Consider the following 23,912-nt stretch of genomic DNA (forward strand, 5'->3'; position numbering starts at 1 on the left):
CCATTCTACTCCTAGAGCACCCAGACTTCTTGTATCACAGCATCTGTGACACAGCATTGAAAATTTTTGTCTCCTTCTCTGTATATTTCCCCACTACATTTCTAAACTCTGGCAGGGCAAAAACCTTGTTTAGTTGATTTATTCTTGTATCCTCAAGCCCGCCACAGTGCTTGCTGAACAATAACACCAACTTAGATGTATTGTGCAATATGTGCCAGACACTGTTCTAAGTTTTACACGTATTATCTAATTTCATCCTTTAAAAAACCCTATGAAGTTGGCTTTTTGATTATTATACTCATTTTGCAGACAAGGAAATAGAGGCACTGAGAGGGGGGAAACGTTTCTCCCCCATCCCCCACTCCGATGTGCTCAGTTAGAAAATGCTGGAGCCAGGATTTAAACCCAGGCAGTATGATTGGAGAGCCTTGTGCATTCTTCTAGATCAGAGTTTCTTGCCTTCCCCACCCCCTGCCCCACCCATTGGTGACTCTCAAGGAGAATGTTTTAATTAAATTTAAATTCTACCCTAATGAGAGAAATTAAATACTAAAGAATAAGATTTCTTCATTTAGGGTGAAGCTTTGGAGGGATTTTTCCATCTCCCAAGATCGCTTTGGCAATGTATGTTCTAGACCTTTCACTCTGCATTTATGTTAGCATACCATATGTTTATCCCTTAGAACATACGGTCTTGTTTTACAGTTTTAATGATATCTTCCAATAAGTATTATTCTGCATCTTGCTTTCCTTTCCCTCCATCAGATCTTGGGGACATACAGCTGTATTGAGATATATATTTATCATTTTTCAATTGCTTCAGGTATTTAAATCCCATCAACAAGCCTGAATGTATTAAGTCCTTCTACTATTGTATATTCAGAAAGTTTTGTGTTTCTTGGCTTTTGACTAAGGCTTCAATAAATATCTTTATGCACGTCTCCTTGGGCTCATGTGTGTGTTTTTCTAACGTAGATACCAAGATGAGAGCAGGGTATGTGCAAAGGCATATAATTTTAATAGATACTGTCAAATTACCCTGCAGAGTGACTGTACCAATTTCTTTCCCCACAGAACATTTACAAGAGTACACATTTCCCCAAGTGTTTATATTAAATATGACCTCTTTCTACCTTGGGTGGTGTTAAGCATTTTAATTAAATGAGTCATTTAAAAATATTTATATTACTCACCCGCTGATAGTCACTTGTGTAAGACGGAAGGTGTGCAGATAAGATGATGCTGTTGGAAATGCTGATGAATGATGGCAGCAAGACTGGGATGTGAAATGCCTTGTCCAGAAAACCTGTTCTAGCGCCTAACGTCACAGAAGGCTAAGAATAGTCACTGCAGGAGAACAGCTGCAGGGACTTTGACATGGAGACCTCAGGCAACAGGCACTAAGTCCTTTTACCCATAAACCAAGTCTCTCAGGCACCAAAAACACTATTGAGGGGAATGGAAATCAAATACCCAAAGTAAGTGAAGCCCTGCAAAGACAGTGGCCCATTTACCAGAAAGAGAAACACACATCATGGCAGTGACACTAAACATCCCGAAAAAGAATACTGAAAGCTTTAAAATGTTAAAAAAAACAGCAAGGACTTTATCCCTATGATCAAATACCAAGGTCTTTCAGAAGGGAAAAAAAGCATTTATAGTAAGTAAAGGAAAAAATGCCCCTTTTTCCCTCTCCTTCTTCCTTTCCCTACCTTACACACATACATACAGCCCCTACTTGAAATACAGACACAATTTCAGAGCTTGCAAAATAATACAGAAAAATAAAAGTGTGGAAGAACATTTTGTGTCATCAAGATTCATATTTCAGCCGATATGGCTCTTTCTCGAAGGTGTACTCTTTTCCTTTAACCTTGGCCTAAAAATGATTGTCATGACTGAGATGGGAGGTCACACTTTAGAAGGATGAAGAGAAGATGAAGGAAGAACAAATGGGAAACTACACTTGGCCGGCACTTACTATATGCTTTGCATATATTCTGTCCTTTAACCCACATATCATCCTGTGAAGTATGATTACAGAAGAAATTGAAGTGGAGGGAGGTTAGCACACTTAGGTCCCTTAACCAACAGTCGGGATATGAATTCAGGCCTAATGACTCCAAAGTCTCTTTCCTCCTTGGGCCACGCTGCCTGCTGAAACGGAAAGAGTCCAGGTAATACTTGAATAGATCAGATTGTAAATTAATCTGAACAAAGACAGTGTTCCTGCTGTATTCAGAAAGTTTTGTATTTGTTGGCCTTCAACTAAGGCTTCAATAAACATCTTTATGCACGTCTCTGGGCTGAAGAGAAAAAGTACCTCACATTGCAGTTGCTCAGAAGTTTCTAGAATTGCATTTTCTTTTCAAAGTTACTAGACTAGGTCAAGGCATAATAATAATTATTATTATTATACAAGGAGGGCAATGCGCCAGCATTCAGAAAACGTGTTGGAAGATTAGATCTGTTCGGATATATTTCCTTAAACCCTCAAAACAGCCAAAAGCGGAAAGGCAGTCGGATTTACTTCTGACTGTCTTGATTTGGAATTTGAGGCCTAAGCAATAGCCAAACATCCTAAGGGGCCACTGAAAACGAAGGCCCCTATGAACAGAAGCCCGCTCACTAAAATCACTTGCTCATTGTTCCGGCTGCTTCTTGAACTCGATAGCACTGCGCTCACCAAAGCACCATTATCCAAAGTCCCACCAAATGATAATTAGGATACACAGGAGGCCCAAAGTCAAACACACGTTCTGAAACTCAACTTAAATATTCAACAAAACTATGATTAGCCCAAACCTAGGCCACTTTGAATCACTTACCTGGGGCTGAGAGATGACAGGGGTGGAAGTTGAAGCAGTGGCCATGGCAGGTGTGTAGTTGTGGGCAGTGACCAGGCCCCAGCACTACAGCGCCAGACACAGGAGTCAGACTTTCGTGGCTGCTGATCAGATCTCAGTCATGCTAGGAGGAAGTGTGTACCTGGAAAAAGATAGGAAATCCCACATTTAGCCTAGGAGCAGTATCACACGGGAGTGAAGTACCATTGGCCAGAGGAAGCAAAAATCCCTTACACCAAATGCCAACTACTAGCTCAATGAAAAGATGAAGCATCTAACACCTCCACACTAGGATTTCTGTACCATTCGTCCAAATCATGTTAAGTGGATGTAGTTTCATTTGACTCCAACTCTGTATGCTAGCTTGATGTTTGGAGAGGTAGTAGTATCAAGTTGTGAAGATGGTCAGAATGGGCCAAGGGGAGAATCCACCCTGTCATTAAACAATAAAGGAATTGAATGACCCACAATTGACAGCTGAGAGTTTTATATTAATACAAAGGGCAAAGAGAATAATACCATCAAGTGTCTTGGAGTGTCACTCCATTCAACGCTGCCCATTAGCAGATGAAAACACTGAGGTTGGAGAAGAGAAGTGTCTAGAGTCATACATTTCATTAATGGCAGAACCAGCACTAGAATAACGACCAACTCCCAGAACAATATTAAACATAAGGAAGTGAACGTGTTGTGTGTCTACATTTCCTCAGGGAACTTAGTCACCACTTTCAAGATTAACGAAAGGCAAGACACGCAAAAGTTACAGGGGTCAGTCACAGGAATGAGGCAGGTACTCAGACAGGTGGGGGCTTTATAAGTCAGACTTCCACATGTGGAGGAAAAGCATGTTTCTAAAATCCTTTGATATACTCGAAGAGGGGATGCTAGATAAGCACAAAGCATAAATAAATCTTCCATTATTAATATGTCTATTAAGAAAACTGAAGAAAAAAATAGCTAAATTCCCTACAGTAAAGCATGGCTCAAATTCTGTCAAAAGATTGACTTGACTGTTTTCATGTTGTAGTTTGGTCCAGCAAGGAAAATCTTTTCATTTTAAGAATTTAAGAAAATGCTTCCATTTTAAGAAAATTTTCCATGTTTAGATTGTTTTCATACCACCTAACAATATCCTTTTATTCAAAACCTATTTATTGAGCATCTGTAATGAAGTAAGGGCATGAGGAATAAAACTAATCTGGACCCTCGCTTCAGGAAGCTTTTGTCTGTAAATACACTTTCTAGTTTCACCAGCATGTAAGGTGATACCTAAACACTTTTAAACTATTAGAAAGTGATACTTTTAATAGTGAAAGTAATGAACCAGGATCACAAGATCCAGGTAAGTCTTGAGCAGTAGAAACGGTGAAGCTGGATACTTCATCCAAGACGTTTGACCCCAAATCCTCTGATAAGACTCTCTATCAGCTGGACGATGATGATGAGCGAATGACATAACCTCAGGAGAAATGTTTCCTAAGAAATCATCCAGGTTTGGCAGCAACGTCTATCAACTTGAACTTTTGATTTTTATCCTGTCTTTGTGTATTATCCTTCATACTATAGTTTCAATCGCTGTAGGTTTTAATTGTTTAGAACTGTAGCACCGTCCTATTTGCTTCCGTCTGCTACTGACAAATAAGAAGTAAAGCTGTCAAACTGTTTTGGTGTAACATTACACACAAAATTCCATAGGTGCCCTGAGACAACGTTGATGTTCTCCTTAGTAGGGGGAAGACCTGTTATTTACCACACAGTGAATTTAAATGAACAGCCCAGGAGAACGGTATATGTATATTGGAGGGCCTTCTCTTTCATGCTAGAGTGTGGAGCCTACTCAGAGAAAATTACAGGACCCCATGATACCCTGTTTTGTACTGAACTTGTATTCCTGGCATCATTGTGTGCTCACCCTTACTTCTTTATTTTGCCTTTTTCCTTCTCATGTATTTATAATTCACAGTACCTTCTTCTATCATATGTAGGGTGAACAGATAAATATGTAAATAGCTTGATAACCAGAAAACAAAACAAGCAGGCAAGTGAGATTCCATCCTTAAAGACTCACACTGTGTGCTCAGATCCAATTATCATTTCTGCCACGCTAATTAAGCATTACAACCTTCTCATTAAGCAATATAACCTTAATCTATTGTCCATATTCAGAGTACAAGGAGTTGCCCAAAAAGTGAATCACGGGCACCTAGCCTGGAGTAAGGAAAGGGACATAGAAATCAATGTGACAAATCTACCACATGGCATCACTATTGACAACAAAAGGGGGGAAACATGAGAGACTGAGATTTAATGAAAGCCTACCAGACATTGAGCAGTCATTTGTATGTGAGCAGTCATTTCACATACAATTTAGGCAGATATTGTTAAGTCATTTCACAGATGAGAAACCCAACGCTTTGAAAGGTTGTGCAACATACCCAAAGTCACAACAGCCAGGAAATGAGGGAACTGAGATCTGAACCAGGACCAATGCTCTTCCCGCAGACTAACCCTCTAAAGGAACAAAAATTAAGAAGCGGCAGAAAGTGCTTGGGGTCTTTTTAAGCAAAAATTTCAGACAGTCCTGAAGAAAACAGGGTGAAAGTCAAATGTCCTGCAGAGCAACTATTTTCCCCCAACCCTGAAACAGACAGGCCTGTGCTGCTCTCATTCATATAAAATTTTAATGACGTGTCCTTAGATTTGATTTATGTTACACTCCTTGAGATGCATAATAGATAATACAGATTGTTAGTTTGATAGCTTCAGGAAAAAAGTACAGCAGAAAATTAACTGCCTTTGCCTGAAGCACTTAAGACATATCTAGTTTTGAGGCTTTCACTGTTCTTATAATGTAAAAACATTATAAGAGCTCTTTATAAAATGGTGTACGGTTACTTAACTCTGAAAATACAAGGACTAAGCAATACGAGCTCAAAGGGTATAAATCAGCTCTCTCATGGGAATGATATCTTAAATTATGTTTATGAAACCTATTTATTTCCCAACTTACTTACAAAACTGGGCAAATCATGGGGGAACTAGATACAATGACAAAAAAGACAATATCCTAAGTAATACTGCTATTCAGTCTCTAGCTAAGGAAGCTGGTTTACTTTGACATACTAGTCCCCTGCTTTCCCAGAGCCCCAAACTGTCAACTACAGAGTTGTACAGATTTTTTAAAGAAATACATCTCTCTTGAACTCTTCCAAATATCTGGATACTTGTCCTGCAGTTCTTCCCATCTGTCATCAACCCAACACTCCATTTCCTTTGCCTGCGCTCCAAGACTGCTCCAGCTACAGGAAACCACAGAGCTGTGTGGGTTGGCCCCACTAACCCCAGCTACCCTTGGGTCATTACCGTTTCCCCTTCTCTTTTTCTCTAGTTGTTTCCATTTTCCTTTCTAGGCATCTCTTCTAAGCTATATCATTCTTTGCAAAACCACAAAACTACCTCTAATTCCCCTCACTTGCAAAAGATGAGCTTTGTCACTTATTTATTTATGTGCTTATTCATTCACTCCCCTATTGTCACTGGATATGAATTATATCAATATCCCTCCCTACAATTCAAATATATAAAAAATACAACTTACAAATAAGAAAACTACATAGGCTCATTCTTCTGTGCCAGATTACTAGAGAAATAACCAATTAAGAATTGGAAATAACCTGAATCAGCCCTAGAAGCCACAGACGGATCCCAACTATTGCTTAAACTTCTAGAAATATACACTAGAAAAAAATCACCATGGGAGGTTGATAGAAGGTAAGGCACGCCATCACCATCACGTGAAGCTGCAACTGCATGGACAGGAAATCAGCAAATGAGACCCCAATATACACATAATGATACTCCTAGTTCAGCGGGATGAGGGTTGGAGGGAACTAAGCCAGAGAGAGTTGGAGTATATTTAAAATACACTTGCTCCTTAAAAGGGGCTCCTGGCTCCAAATGAGAAAGTAATCTCTGGCTGCATTTACTTCTAATTTGCATGTGGCCATGATGACCGCCCCAGAAAACATGTGGGGAATAAAACACTACCAGCTGGCTTCTGATATGAGCAGCCATGCCAAGTGACAATAACCTTCCTAATTACTGAGTGCCACACCAAATACCTAAAAGAAAGTCTGGTTCTGAGGCAAACTTCATTTGTATTACTTCTGCAGCTGATGCTGGCTCCTTCCCTAGGCCTCACAAGAAGATGAATTTCTAATTCCAAATTAATCTACTATAAATCTAACCTCTTTTCTTCATCTGGCCTTGAGTCAAACAGTGACTCATTGCAGTCTCCTGAAAAAACACAAGGCAATACCTGATACTGAATATGCATAGACTTTCCTCTCTAAGGATAAGCAACAGAGAAAAATCCAAATCTCCCAGGCAAATGAAAAATTTAAAGGGAAGAGATGGCTTCAGAATCACAGCAAATGTTTACTGATCTCATATATTTTTTAAGTTTTCTTTTATGTAGTACACCTAGTACACCTACATAAAAGAAAACTTAAAAAATATGAGATCAGAAATGAGTCTGCATTAGCCAAAAAAAAGAAAAAGAAAAATACCTGAGTTATGAACTCAAATGAAGGCAGTTGGTAAAACAGAAAACAGAATTAAAAATAAAGCAGAAAATGGTATTAATGAAGAAGATAAACCAGAGATTGAGGGAGTAGGGAATAGAACTACATGGATAAAGACTTTAAAGCTTCCATCCTGAAAACAGAACAGATGAACAAAAAGTACTAAAGAAGGAAAGAAGAAGCCATCAATGCTGAAACCAGGAAAGGATAAATTTATCTCCCAAATTTTAGAAAAGTGCTGCACATATATAGAACCATTTAAATCAAGTATGAAAAAATTTCATTCTTGAAATTTGTGTATCCTGCTACAGAGAGCTATATAGTCTGGCAGAAATCGAGTAGGAAAATTCTGAACACTTTCTAAGCCCTTTACCTTCTCCCCTATCCCCCAACCCTCCCTCCCATGTAGCAACCATCAGTTTTTTTCTCTGTATCTTTTTGTCTATTTGTTTTGTTTGCTCATTTATTCTGTTCTGTAGATTCCATCTAACCCTAAACCTGGAGGAATAAAATGACAAGATAGACGAAGGCCAGAGCTATAGCTTAGCTTTCTTAGTACCTATTCTTTCTACCAGAGCTAAATAGCATCTGAAGCCAGCCTTATATCATCTAAGGCCAGAGACTGGAAGATTCTTCTCTCCGGAATCTGAACAGATGAAAAGACTTAAAAATAGTAACATCAGGAAGAAGACACTGCCCCATTGAAACAAAAACAAAATGTTTAAAAGTTGATCATTTGAAATTCAGTGGAAGAATTGGAATGTAAAGTTCCAAATGTAAAAATCCAAAATGTACAGCCAAAAAACAAAGTGAGAAAGCTAGAAGACTAGTCTAGGAGATCTAATAATCAAATAAAAGCAAATCCAGAATGAAAGAACAAGGGAAATGAAAGGAGGGAAAATGAAATAACTAACTTAAAACATTTTCTAAAATGGAAGTTCGTTGACTGTAAGGGCCCACTAAGTGCCTACCGACCCACCTCAATGATTTTCATATGCCCACATTAAGCATACCATCATGAGTTTTTTCGGTGTTTTTTTTTTTTTTACACTAGATATAAAAACAAACATCCTACATGCTATCAGAAAATGTGTGTGGAGGAGCTCATAAACAAAGGATTAAGAATCAGTCTTTGGACTTCTCAACAGCAGCCTGCAAGCTAGAAGACAATGGTGCAATGAGGAAAGTAATTTACGACCTAGAATTCTATTGGAGGATGTTCTTCAGCAAAACAGGGAGGAAACTAAGAAAAAGGAAGGCATGTGATACAGAAATAGGAATTCAATGCAAGAGAAAAACAAAGGGAATTCCTGGCATAATTGTGAAAGGAGATCCATGAATGACAAGTAAGAAGACTCACAAAGTAGCCTTGACAGAATAATTGTCCTCTCGATATATTAAGAGCAGATTTCTAGAACTGACAGAGAGTTTGGGATTGAATGAACAACAAGCGCATAGAAAACTAAGCAAACATAAAAAGAATGATGAATTTAAAGGGGAACAAAAATTTGCGGATGAGGAAAGATTCATAGAATTTCATAGAATTCTAGATGGCTCAACTATGAACACCATTAACAAGATCATATACTACCATTAACACTAAATAACGGCCTAATCAAAATTATGAACTATCTATATCAGGACAAAGAGGTATAGGATGGCAGTATGTGTATGGCATACCTACCACATGGAAGGTCTATAAATATTTAAAACTGATATATCAAAAAGTGCAGCTAAGGGGCAGCTGGATGGCTCAGTTGGTTAGAGCGTGAGTTCTACACAACAGGGTTGCTGTTTCAATTTCCACATGGGCCAGAGAGCTGTGCCCTCCACAACTAGATTGAAGACAACGAGCTGTCGCTGAGCTTCCACAGGGGCAGCCAGATAGCTCAGTTGGCTAGAGCACGAACTCTCAACAACAAGGTTGCTGGTTCAATTCCCGCATGGGATGGCAGGTTGCGCGCCCTGCAACTAAAGATTGAAAATGGCAACTGGACTTAGAGCTGAGCTGTGCCCTCCACAACTAGATGGAAAGACAATAACTTGGAGCTGATAGGCCCTGGAGAAACACACTGTTCCCCAATATTCCCCAATAAAATTAAGAAGAAGAAAAAAAGTGCAGATAAAAATCTTAGAAATGTAATGCAAATACCAAATAAGCAGCTGAAACAACAGAAAATTGTAGCTATGGTGAAGATAAAATGGTATGGAGAGGCAGAGACGCCTTTTTCTTAGCAAGGCTCACAACAGCTCTTTGACACTTTAAACTACAAACATTTATAACTTTGATAAATAAAAGCAAAATAGGAAAATTTTTAAAAATGTCACTGCTGAAACGAAAAATTTAAAGCTACAACAGGCAGAAGTGCCACTGCAGGAAACCAAATTGATGCCATGGAAGAATGGCTTGATAAAAATCATATGTGCTTGTAACAGAAGTGACTAAATTAATTAGAAATTATGGCTGTAAAGTACAGGAAATAGGGATTCAATATAGGAATAATTGATATGCCTGAGAAGAATAAACAGAAGTTATTTAACAATAAAAGTAAGCTTTTCTTAAAACATGTTAAATTTATAGGTTTAAAGAGCTCATCGCAGCACAGGCAATGAAAAATAGATTAAATGTACTGAATCAAAATTTAAAACACCTGTGTACCAAAGGACACAATCAAGAGTGAAAAGGCAACCCATGGGAGAAACTATTTGCAAATCATATATCTGAAAAGGAGTTAATATCCACAATATGTAAAAAATTCCCACAACTCAACAATAAAAATCAAACAACCCAATTAAAAAATGGACAAAAGACTTGAATAGACATTTCTCCAAAGATATACAAATGGCCCAAAAGCACATGACAAGATAGTCAACACCATTAAGCATTAGAGAAATGCAAATCAAAACCACAGTGAGATAACACCACCTCACACCCATTAGAATGGCTACCAAAAATAATTAATTAGTTAATTAATTAATTAAAAAATAAAAATCAGAAAATAAGTGTTGGCAAGGACATGGAGAAATTGGAACCTTTCTGTACTGCTGGTGGGGATATAAAATGGTTCAGCTACCACAGAAAATAGGATGGTGATTCCTCAAATAATTAAAAATCAAATTATCATATCATCCAGCAACTTCTGGGTATATATATATACCCAAAAGTATTATAAGCAGAGTCTCAAAGTGATATTTGCATACCCATATTCATAACAGCATTTTACTCACAACAGCCAAAAGGCAGAAGCAACCCAAGTGTCTACGGACACATGAATGGATAAATAAGATGTGAAATATACATACAATATTATTCCATACTAAAAGGAAGGAAATTCTGACACTTGCTACAACATGGATGAACCACGAGGACATTATGCTTCATAAAATAAGCAAATCACGAAAAGACAAATGTCGCGATTCCATTTATATGAAGTACCTAGAATAGTCAAATTCATAGAGACAGAAAGTAGAATGGTGATTTCCAGGGGCTGGGCGGTGGTGAGAACAGGGAGTTGTTTTTTAATGGGTATAAGTCTCAGTTTTACATGATGAAAAGAACTCTAGAAATCTGTTTCACAGCGATGTGAATATACTTAACACTGCTGAACGTGAAGATGGTTAAGATAGTCAATTTTATGTTATCTAGGTATTTGATACTACAATTTTTTTAAAAAAAGAGCTCATCGCATTCCAGGAAAACTACAAAGAACGTGATCTACAATTGGGTTTGTTAAGTTACAAAACTTCAAGAGTTCAAAGAATTCCCCCCAAAAAATCAAGAGGAAAAATCAAATTATGAAGGGGAAAAGTTGAGCTACACACGGCCATCATACCGGCCACAATGGATAAGACAAAGGAGCAACTTTCAAGATTTTGTCAGAACTAAGGAATGACTCAATAATTATACATCTGGCCAAACTGTCTTTTACTTGCAATAGCAAGAAAAAGGTACCTTTAAATGTAATCAGGATATATTTTATCCTGACAATCCACTTGATGACAGAAGGCAACTAATCATGTGACAAATCAAAATAATGTGCTCAGGAGAGCCTCTGCATGAGCAGTCTGTCAATCCATGGAGACACACAATACCTGTGATAACACTGGTGACCCAAAAAGGCAGTTTTTATAACTATTAAAAGAAACACTATATAATTGAAATACATATATATATATATATATATATATATATATATATATATATATATATAATTGTAATGAACTAAGATTCAAAACTCTAGGAAATCATAAGAAAAAGGAGAAAATTCTTCAATTTTTGCAAAAGGAGTCAACCAATACTGTTTTATTTCTGAAGTTGATAAAATGAGAATTTCAGGCTTAAAAAAAAAAAAAAAAAGAAAAAAGAAAGGGAAGGGGGAGAAAAGGCTGACAGAGGAACAGCCATGCTACATTTTTTTATCTGAGCTTCCTATCCTCACCACTGCTTCCCATAAAACCTGTGAGGCCAACGGTCTTGCTGGGATAAAGAAAGCTCTGATCACTTTCAGAGTCCATTTACTTCACATGGAGAGTTAGAACAAAGAAATTAGAATAGCACTTGAGAAATCAAATATTAGGTTGGTGCAAAAGTAATTGCGGTTTTTGCAATTATCTTTAACCTTCTAAACCGCAATTAGTTTTGTACCAACCTAATAATTTCCTCATGTTTGTTTTTAAATACCATCTCTACCTGTGGCAGCAGAAACGTTCCTCTTCTTCAAAGATTCAGGCCCCAGATCTTGCTTCAGTATACTCACAGAAGACAACATATTCCATGTTCTTAAATCTTTCCTTTTCCACACATAGGATCAGTTTTTCCATTTGCTTCTCCAGCTTTTCAATCAGTCCTTTTAGTCTACATTTGTCCTAAAAGTTTATCCTTTCCATATGGCACTCAGCTGATACATTCAAAAGAAGGAATACAGCTAACCCATCCTGCTAACGCTAGCTATACACAGAAAGAGAAACACAACTGCACTATTTTACGTGTTTCATCAGTTCAGAGTCCAGTATTCTACAGACTGAAAAAACTGGCCAAAAATTATTTAAATAAGGACACTGTCCCGATTTCAAAGACTGTAATGACAGGCATAGAGTTTTCACTTTTGAATAGTCTTACTGATGGGAGAGATGCTACCCTGAAACTTGTCAAAATAACTAGGAATTGTAAAACACAATTTGCAGCAAAATCTCAGAACAGTTGTCACTATTAGGGCAAAGAATGTATTGGCCATTTTCTTCACAGTCTCCAGTTTAAGCTACTTTGTGTTGTATTGCTTAGAAAATGAGGAAAATCTGTTGTTTAGGAATCGTGGATCAGGAATGAGCTGGAATTATAGATTTCTGAGTTAGAGAAAAATGAACTCTAATGAATGTGCTCAATCACGAATGGAGAGAACAAGAAAAGAATGGATGGGAATTAAGGAAGGGAAGTCAAAACAAGGATTGAAAAAAATCCTCTTGAAAGATAGGACAATTAGAAAAATTATCCTTTGGGTAAGAGACAGACCTACTGCTGCCCTTTTCTTTCTATTGCCCAGGACCCACAATGTCTAAACTCTTGATCATCTTGGTATCTGCAGCCAGGACCCTTGGCCATTTGCATAGGGACCCAGAGCAGTGCAAAGACGAGTGGAATTTACGAGTTCCACCTAAGGGAGAAAGTACCTGAAGAACAGGGTAGGTACATTTTTATTGACGAGTGCTTGGGGAGGGAGCCTCTGAGCCGAGCTGAGCATTTGCAGTCCATAGATTTCAGGACAAGGAAAATTACAACCTCTATAACCAAGCCTCGGGCCAAGCTAGACTCTTCCAACCACAACCTACGGAGGAGTTTTAGGAGATATTTCCTTCTAAGAGCAAGTACAGGTTTCTAAACAGAAGTAATTCCCAAATGGCTGAGAATAAAAGGAATGTGAATATCCATATGCATATTGGTGGAGGTGAGGGGACGGGAAAGAAGGAAGAGAGTAAATGGGGGTGGAGACAAAGTGTCAAAATCACTGGCCAGAATATGGCTATGGCTAGGATAAGAAAAGTGACTCAGCCCAGAACAGCAGTTTGTAACAGCAAAGGATTCTGTTGACAAAGGCATTCTCCATTATTCAGTTTTGAGTAGCTTAAACTTCAACTTGTTTGAGAGTACAAGACAAAAGCAATTCTGAATACCTGAAGAATAGGGATTGAAAACAGTACCTCAACATAAGAAAGTTATGCTTGAAAGATAATTTTCAGATGTATTTGCCACAATGTAGGAAGACAGGCATCGAACTGATTTCTGGTACAAATGCAACTGTTATAATCTTTCTGGAAAACAATGTATGTGGGGGAGTTGCATCAAGACCCTAAAACATATGCTGAATCAGAGGTATATCATTCCACAACTAGGAATTTATGCTGTGGAAAGAATTACTATTAAGGACAAAGATTTTGCTACAGGATGTTTAATGCAATATCATATATAACTGGAAATTTTAGAAGCAATCTAAGCATCCAAGAACATAGTACTTGCCAACTGAGTTATTAAAACTATGTTTACATGCAATTCAATTTTATACAGCCAATAAAACTTAAATTCTATTGAAATGCTGTATTTATGTCTCTCCCCCATTTGGGAAAACATAGAGACACAGAAAGATAATACACACACGTATTATGCCCTGAGGTGGTAGAGGCATTTCAGTTTTTCTACAGAAAAAGAATGTAGGGGTTTAAGATGGAGGCGTTTCAGTTTTTCTACAGAAAAAGAATGTAGGGGGTTAAGATGGAGTAACAGGAACCAGATATAACCACCTGTCTATTACAAAGACAAAAAAAGATTAAGATATACAAAATATTGCACATCGGGCAACAAAGACAATGATCGCTAAGAAGTGGGAAAAGCATAGGCGAACCCCATGATTGCCCCAGCTTCCTGCCTCAAAAGCATCCAGGCCACAGGACAGGAGAAAGTCAGGTGGGGCCCAGCTGACTCAGTGAGTTGAAGAAGCAGACCTGAGAACCCAGGAAGTTCAAGACAGCTAGAGTTCAGAGTATCACAAAAGAGAGAACTGGAAAGACAGAAAACTGGGAAGTTCTACAGTGCCCCGCCCCTGAGCCTACAACAGAGAACCAATCAGAGAAGGTACAAGAGGAAACTGTTAGAGGCTAGAGTAATATTCATCTGAATAGTTTCTGTTCCCACCAGCAAAACTAGAAAACTGCATAATCCATAGGACACGAGGGTAGAGCACTCAGGAGCACCTTCCTCAGAGTGGGAAATAATTACTCATAGGCCTAGACTAAACACTAAGCTGATCCAACTGAACAAATTTTAAAGGCAAGATCTGAAAAGATTAAATTGTTTCCAAGTAATTAACTGTGACTCAAAACAAAGCTTGAGAATATTTATAGAAATACAAAAATACCCAGCATTCAACAAGGTAAAATTCACAGTCTGGCATCCAATCAATGATTATCAGTCAAGCAAATAAGCAGGAAAATATGACCCAGAATGAGGACAAAAAAAAAAAAAATCACTCAATTGAAATATACCCAAAACTGACAGACATTAGAATTAATATTCAAGGACATTAAAATAGATATTACAACTATATTCTGAATGTTCAAAAAGTACAGACATAAAAGATATTTTAAAAGACTCAAATCAAACACACTGTGATATATAGATAATGTATTACAGAAGTGTACACCTGAAACTATGTAACTTTACTAACAAATGTCACCCCAATAAACTTTAATTAAAAAAAGACAAATCAAATTTCTAGAAATGAAAAATATAATGTATAAAATGAGAAACACACTAGATGGGAGTAATACAAAAATTTGACATTGTAGAAGAAAAGATTAGTGAAGTGATAGAAATAGAAACTATCCGAAACGAAACACTGAGAGAAAAAAAGAAACAAAAAAAATTAAAAGAACATCAGTGAAATGTGGGAAATTTTCAAGTAGACTATTATGCAACTAATGGGATTCCCCAAAGGAAAGGGGACAAAAAGAAAATATTTAAAAAATAAAGGCCAAAAAAATCAAAATTTAATAAAAACTATAAATGCAAAGACTCGACAAGCTTAATGAACCATGAGCACAATAAAACAAAGAAAAACGCACAAAGACACATAATAATCAAATTTATCAAAACATGACAACAAAAAAGTGTTTCAAGTTCCCAGATTAAAAAAAAATTGTGACATACAGATGAACAAAGAAAATAATGACAGCAGATTTCTCATCAGAAAAAGTGCAAGTAAAAAGACAGAGATAAACATCCTTAATGTAATGTAATGGGGAAAAAATAACCCCATCAATCTAGAATTCTACACCCATGGAAAATGACTTTCAAAAATAAAAGTAAAACAAAAATGTTTTCAAACATAAAAAAGCTGAAGGAATCCATCATAAGCAGACTTGGACTACAAGAAATATTAAAAAGTCTACCAGACACCAGGAAAATTTGTATTAGATTCACAAAGAAATGGAGAACATTTAAAAATAGTTATTAAATGGATACTTATTTAAAAAAATAGTTTTCTTACATAAGTCTCTTTAAATTATTATTAACTCACCGAATGGAAGAAGATATCTATAAATCATATATATATAAGGGACTTGTATACAGACTATTTTTAAAATTCTTATAAATTAATAATAAAGATACAAATAAGCCGATTTTAAAGTGAGAAAAGATTTGAATAGACATTCCGCAAAAAAAAAAAAAAAAATACACAAATGACCACGAAGTATATAAAAAGATACTCGACATCATTGGTGATTAGGGAAACAAAAATCAAGTTCACAATGAGATGCCACTTCACAACCACTAGGATGACTATAATCAAAAAGATAATAACGTGTTGGAGAAGATATGGAGAAATTGGAACGCTCATACATTGCTTGTGGTAATGTAAAATGGTCCAGACACTGTGAAAAACAGTAGTCCCTCAAAATATTAAAGAGAGTTTCCATATGATCCAGCGATTCCACTCTTAGGTGTATATACCCAAGGGAATTAAAAATACATGTCCACACAAAAATTGTACAAGATTGTTCATAGAAGTATTATTCAAAATAGTAAAAAACTGGAAAGAATCCAAATGCCCATCAACTGGTGAACGGATAAAAACTAAATGTAGTATTTCCAAACAATGGAATATTATTGGTCAATAAAAAGAAATGAAATAATGATAAATGCTACAGGCATGCATGAACCTTGAAAACATTACGCTAAGTGAAAGAACCAGTCACAAAAGGGCAAATGTATGATTCCATTTGAGTGAAATGTCTAGGATAACTAAATCTATGAGACAAAAAAGTAGATTAGTGTTTGTCAGGGGTTTGGGGGAGGACAAATAGGGAATGACTGATAATAGGTACAGGACTACCTTTGAGAAAAATAAAAATTTTCTAAAATTGATTGTGGTAATAGTTGCACAATTCTGAATATATTTTTAAAAAAACACTGAATAGCACTTCTTAAATGGTTGAATTATATGTGAACTATATCCCAATAAAGCTGTTAAAAAGAATTGACAAAAATAAGAATGGGGTTTGTTACAAAGATAAAAGTAAAAAAAGTTAGGAGGGAGAAATGTAAGTATACTGTTGTAAGATAAAAAGGTATAATATAACTTAAAAGTAGCCTACAACAAGTTAAAGCTTACTATAAATGCTGAATCAACCACTAAAAACAGAAGAATTATAGGTAATATGCCAGGAAGGATATAAACTAAAAATCATAAAATATACGAAACACAAAAAAGGAAGAAAAACAAGGAATAGATGGGACAAATAGAGAAATAGCAACATGACAGACTTAAAGATAACCATATCAAAACACATTAAATGTAAGTGGTCTAACAAACTCAATTACAAAACAGAGATTGTCAGATTAGATTTCTTAAAAAAGCAAGACCCAATTTATATGCTCCCTACAAGAGTCATACTTTAAATATGAAGGCACAAATAGTTTAAAAGGATGGAAAAAGATATGCCAAGCTAACATTAAACAAAATAAAGTTGGAATGCCTGTATTAGTATCTGACAGGGTAGATTTTAAAGCAAAATATATTACCAAGGATAATTAATGATGACAAAGGTGTTGATTCATCAAGATGACATAACAATCCTAAAAGCTTATGCATCTAATAAGGGAACTTCCAAATATAAAAAGTAAAAACTGAAGACAGGAGCAATAGACAAATCCACAATTAAAGCCAGAGAATATAATATCCCTCTGTCATTAACTGATAGAACAAAAAATTAGTAAGGATATAAAAGGACTTGAACAACACAATCAACTAACTTGATCTAATTGACTTTTTGAGAATACTCAACCCATCACCAGCAGAATACACATTCTTCTCAACTGCAAATGGAACTTGTACCAAGATAGAGCATACTCTGAGTCATAAAGCAAGTCCCAATGAATTTAAAAGGATTCAAGTCATGCAAAGTATGGTCGCTGACCTCACTGAATTAAATTAAAAACAGTCACAGAAAGATCTCTGGAAGATCTCCAAATGCTGGAAAATTAAGATATCTCTAAATAAATACCTTATGGATCAAGAAGTAACTGAAGGAGGAAATTAGAAAGTACTTTTTAATTAAATGAACATTTTTGATATTTTGAAATGAATGGAGATGAAAACGAAACATCACTATTTGTGGGATGTGCCAATGATCTATCCGATAAGGGGTTAATATCCAAAATTTATAAAAAACTCAACTCCAAAAAAACAAACAACCCAATTAAAAAATGGGCAGAGGACATGAAGAGACATTTTTCTAAAGAGGACATACAGATGGCAAACAGACATATGAAAAAATGCTCAACCTCACTAATCATTAGAGAAATGCAAATAAAAACCACAATGAGATACAACCTCACTCCAGTCAGAATGGCTATCATCAATAAATCAACAAACAACAAGTGCTGGCAAGGATGTGGAGAAAAGGGAACCATTGTGCACTATTGGTGGGATTGCAGATTGGTGCAGCCACTGTGGAAAAGAGTATGGTGGTTTCTCAAAACTCTGAAAATGGAACTGCCTTATGACCCAGCAGTTCCACTCCTAGGTATCTATCCAGAGAAATCCAAAACTCTAATTCGAAAAAATTTATGCACCCCTATGTTTATTGCAGCACTATACACAATAGCCAAGACATGGAAATAACCGAAATGCCCATCAGTAGACGACTGGATTAAGAAACTGTGGTACATTTATACAATGGAGTATCATGCAGCCATAAAGAAGAATGAAATCTTACCATTTGCAACAATATGGATGGACCTAGAGAACATTATGTTCAGTGAAATAAGTCAGACAGAGAAAGACAAATACCATATGATCTCACTTATATGTGGAATCTAAAGAAAAGAAATGAATGAACCAATCAGAAACAAGACTTAGAGACATAGAGAAAAAACTGAGGGTTGCTAGATAGGAGGCAGGATAAGGGGGAAGGTGAGGGAATCAGAAAGCACAGTCAGTAACCACAAGATGGCCACAGGGATACGAAAGTCAATTTGGGGAATGTAATCAACAATGTTGTAAAGATTTTGTAGGGTATCCAATGGACACTTGTCTCGTTAGGGAGACCACCTCAGGGATTACGTAGATGCCTGATCACTGCACTGTACTCCTGAAGCTGAAGCTGACCAATAATGAATGTCAACTACAATTTTATATATGTGTGTGTGTGTATCATATATATACATATATATACATATGTATACATATATATATGTAGTTACAAGAAGCAGAGTATAGCATTAGCAATAGAAACAGTGGAAATATAATGGCTCTGTGTGATGTCAGAGGGATCGTAAATGGAGGGAGCGGGGTTATCACCATGTGAGGGATATAAATGATAAATGTTTAAATATTACATTGTTTTTTACACCTGAAACTAATAAAAAATATTTGTGGGATGTCACAAAGCAGTACATAAGAGGAAAATTGTATCATTAAACATTTCTATTAGAAAAGTCTCAAATAAGGAATCACATCTTTCATGATTGGAAACTAGAAAAATATGATCTAATTAAATCCAAAGTACGTAAGCAGAAAAAAAGGAAATAGATCACAATGAAATAGAAAGTAGAAAAAAATAAACCCAAAAGCTGTTTCTTTGAGAAAAATCAACACAATTGCTAACACTCTAACTAGACTGGTTAGGAAAAAAAGGAGAGGAGGCACAAATAACTAATATCAGAAATGAAAGTGGGGCGGTCACTACTGAGCACTTAGACATTAAAAGGATAACTGATAAAGACAGTGTAGTGTGCGCATAAAAAATAGATTTCTGAAATAGACCTACCCTTATACGGACAACTAATTTTTGACAAAGGTAAACAAGCCACGCAGTAAAGAAAGAATAGCCTTTTCAACAAATTGTGCTGGAACTATTGGATATTCACGTGCAAAAACAAAACAAAAAAAAGATTTATATCTTACACTACATACAAAAACTGACTTAAATGTCTCATAGACCTAAATGTAAAACCTAGAACTATAAAACTTCTAGAAGAAAATCTTCAAAAAAAAAAAAAAAGAAGAAGAAGAAAATCTCCATAGACTTGAGTTAGGCAAAGTTTTCTCAGACAAGATACCAAAAGCATAATTCAGAAAAGAACAAATTGAAAAACTAGACTTCATCAAAATTTCTGTTTTTCAAAAGGCAATGAAATAACAAGCCACAAACTGGGAGAAAATATTTTCAAAACATATATCTAATGAAGGACTTGTATCCAAAATATATTTTTTTAATGTCAAAATTCAGTAAGAAATCAAACCCATTTTTAAAAATAGGCACAAGATTTAGACATTTCACCAAAGAGAATACAAAGATGGCAAATAAGCACAGAAGAGCAGTAGGGAAAACATAAATTAAAACCACAGTGAAATACCACTATATATCACCTAAATTACCTAAAATTAAAAAGACTGACCATACCAAATGTTGGTGAGGATAAGAAGGAATTGCAGCTCTCACACACTGTAGTGGGGATGCAAGATGGAATTGATTTAGAAAACAAGTTGGCAGTTTCTTTAAAAGTTAAACATACACTTACCATCCAATCCAGCCATTTCATTCCTAGGAATTTACCCAAGAGAAAAGGAAATATATGTCAACACAAAGACTTGAGCACAATGTTTACAGTAGCTTTAAGCCAAAAACTAGAAACAGCTCAAATATCAATTCATAAATAAAGGGATAAACAAACTGTTGTATATCCATACAATGGAATACTACTCAGCAATAAAAGAAATGAACTATTCACATACACAACAGCATGAATCAGTCTCAAAATAATTACTCTGAGTGAAAGAAACCGGATAAAACACAGCACTTCCTGTGTGATTCCATTTAAATGAAACTGTAGAAAACGCAAACTAATCTATAGGGCCCAAAAGCAGACCAGTGATTGTCCAAGAACAGAAGGGAAAGCCAGGACCACAAAAAAGAAGTTCAAAGGGACAGGAGATAATCTGAGGTGTGGTCAATGTGTTCGCTATCTTGATTTCAAGATGTCATGATGATTTCAAAGGTATATACAGATGTCAAAACAAACCAAATTGTACACTTTAAATATGTGTAATTTAGGTATGTCCTCAATAAAAAGGTACTAAAAGAAGTATGTCTTATAATAAAGAAAATGCTATATTATAGATTTTTAAAAAAACAATAAAGAACATTCTCCTTGAATGGAAACACTCGCTTGTAAGAAAATCTGACCATTAACTATTATATATATACAGGTATATGAAATCATATGTTTGTAATAATGCAAGGACAGCCCAATGCAGTGTTAGAGATTAAATGAGATAAGGAGGATATCCCTATGGGAAGGTAGCCCAGGGTACTTGTCAGAGCCTGAAAGGTAAGGGGGCATCCAGGAAAGGGAGAAAGAGAGATTATGAACTCACAGTTTTCAATAGCTATAGAAATAAAAACAGGAGGAAAAACAGGTGTCTGTGTGTGTGCATGTATACAGTGAAGGGCCTGGGCGTAGTGGCACTCCAATAACAAGTATCCTAGCACTTAGATCTTGGTCTCTAAATATCATTCTCTGCTGAAAGAAACCAGGCTCTTTAGAGCGATGTCTGATTCCAGAGCTGGAGCAAGAAAAGTACATGGCGACTCGGAACACCTTGTGCCAGAAAGTAAGACAGCACTTGAAGAATTAGGAGACATGTTAAAAAGACAAGGAAATTAGCTTGAAGCCCGCCCCCTGGCCGAAATGAAAATTTTAGAGCCTAAAATTAAATGACACAGCGGATTATAACTCTTTGAATAAAATGGAAATCCATTTTAATGTAAATAAACTAATAAAAGTTTGACAAGAAATTGGATATTTACATAGACTCAAATACTGCCCCACATAATTCTTATTAATTACAAAGGAAAAACAGTAACTTTACAGTGGAGAAGTCTGGAAGACTCCACCTAAATCAAGTGATCCAAGTAAACATCGCCGGAAATTGGGAGAAATCAACATTGTGCACCACCTGACAGGATGCAATGAGAAGAGCACAGCATCAGTTCTGTGATATTCCTGCCAAAGTTTCAAACTCTGAATTTAATTAAAAAGAAACATGGGTCAAACCCAAACTGAGAGACATGTACAAAATAACTGTCCTATAATTTTCAAAACATCAAGGTCATACAAGAAAAAGAAAACTGAGAAATTGTTTCATAATTTAATAAAGGAGACTAACAAGAGACATGATAAATATAATGCAAGACCCTGGGCTGGATCCTTTGTTATAAAGGATATCACTGAAACAACTGGGGAAAACTTGAATGGGATCTGAAAATTAGCTGATGGTAAGATAATGACGTTAACTTTCTAATTCTGATGGTGGTTTTGTGACTGTGGAAGAACAACTTTGTAGGAAATATAAAGTATTTGAGGATGTTAGGGGATCATTTTTTTTCTTTGTTTTTTTTAGTTTTAGGTGTACAAAGCAAGGTAATAGACATTTACACTCCTCACAAAGTGATAACCCCCCCAATCTCCTACCCTTCTGACATCATTGTAATAGTTATTATAATACCATTGACTATGTTTTCTATGCTGTACTTTACATCCTCTGACTATATATCTATACCTATATCTATATATCTATATCTATATATAGATATAGATATATAGATATATAGATATATAATTATAGTTGATATTCAATATTATTCAACTTTAGCTTCAGGTATATAGAGCAGTGGTCAGGCATCTACATAGTCTATGACATGATCCCCCTGATAAATCGAGTACCCATCTGTCCCCTACATAATCTATACAACATTAATTATATTCCCCATACTGTATTTCCTATCCCCATGACTATATTGTGCCTAGTAATTTGTACTTTCTAATCTCTTCACCTTCTTCCCCCATCCCCACCCCCTCCCATCTAGCAACCATCAGTTTTTTCTCTGTATCTGAGTCTATTTCTGTTTTGTTTGCTCGTTTATTGTTCTTTAGACTCCACATATAAGTGAGCAATTCATTCTTAATTGACTTGGTGAGATAACAGGTTCTCCGTACTGTACTTGCAACTTTCCTGTAAATTTGAAAGAAAGAGTGGGGGAGGAGTAGGGGAGGAGCCGGGGGCAAGAGGAGACACCCCATCACCCAAAATAAAATGTGTTTAATTAGAAGGGTGTGTTCATGTGTCACTACTAACTGTCAGAACAGACATGCTGAAGAATACATTTAATTTTAAAAACTGTTTTAATCTAGTTAGAAGTTACTGTTACAAATTACATGACTATCCCAGACACACGTGTGCCTGATTTTAGAGAAGACAGGAAAAGTCCTCTCCGACAAATCGCAGAGCATAAGAGACATGTTTCCAAAAGTCAAACAGGTCTTCTAAAAAAGGAGAACTCTGGACCACAGTAAACAGTGCAGGCAGCATCTTATCACCAACTTTTGCTGTATTTTCAAAAGCTATAGAAATTAACAGTATTAGAGAGATACATTTACATTCAATAAAACAAACAAACAAACAAAGGCAGAAGGCCCAGTGTTTCTTCTGTTTCTAGGATATAAGAAAAATGTGAAAAGGTACCATGTTCTTTGAAGATGGTGGATTATGAAATTTCTTCTGCCTGGAAGTGACAATAATCTCTTCCAGATGTTGTTGGGCCCACAATGTGCTATTCAAAACCATGAAAGTTTTGTTTATTTTCAGAATTCAAAAGCCAAATAAGAAACCTAGTTTCCTTCACTAATCTCTATTTAAACTGGAGATAAATTAGCTTTAAAAAAAAAAAAACTGAAGATAACTTAGCTTCAGTGTACATCCTAAATCTAGACTGATACATCCTGCCCAGAGTTTTCAGGGGGAAAAAAAAAATATATATATATATATATATATATATTATATATATATATATATATATATAATATATATATATATATAACCTGTTAAATACAATCCTAGTATCTACTTTTTTATGAGAAAAATAATGA

The 23,912-nt window shown here is 36.0% G+C and overlaps 1 protein-coding gene across 7 annotated transcripts in view; it reads right to left on the reverse strand.

The window, feature by feature from the left end:
- LPAR1 (lysophosphatidic acid receptor 1) overlaps positions 1–23,912 on the reverse strand; it is a 218,936-nt gene that overhangs the window by 71,465 nt on the left and 123,559 nt on the right. For all 7 annotated transcript variants that reach the window (XM_081067696.1, XM_081067698.1, XM_081067702.1 and 4 more), the window contains one exon: positions 2,829–2,988. In XM_081067696.1, the coding sequence (XP_080923822.1) occupies positions 2,829–2,873 (45 nt within the window). In that variant the 5' untranslated portion in view covers positions 2,874–2,988. The remainder of the gene's footprint in view (positions 1–2,828; positions 2,989–23,912) is intronic.

Source organism: Rhinolophus hipposideros (assembly GCF_964194185.1).
Source record: "Rhinolophus hipposideros genome assembly, chromosome: 11".
NCBI lineage: Eukaryota > Metazoa > Chordata > Mammalia > Chiroptera > Rhinolophidae > Rhinolophus > Rhinolophus hipposideros.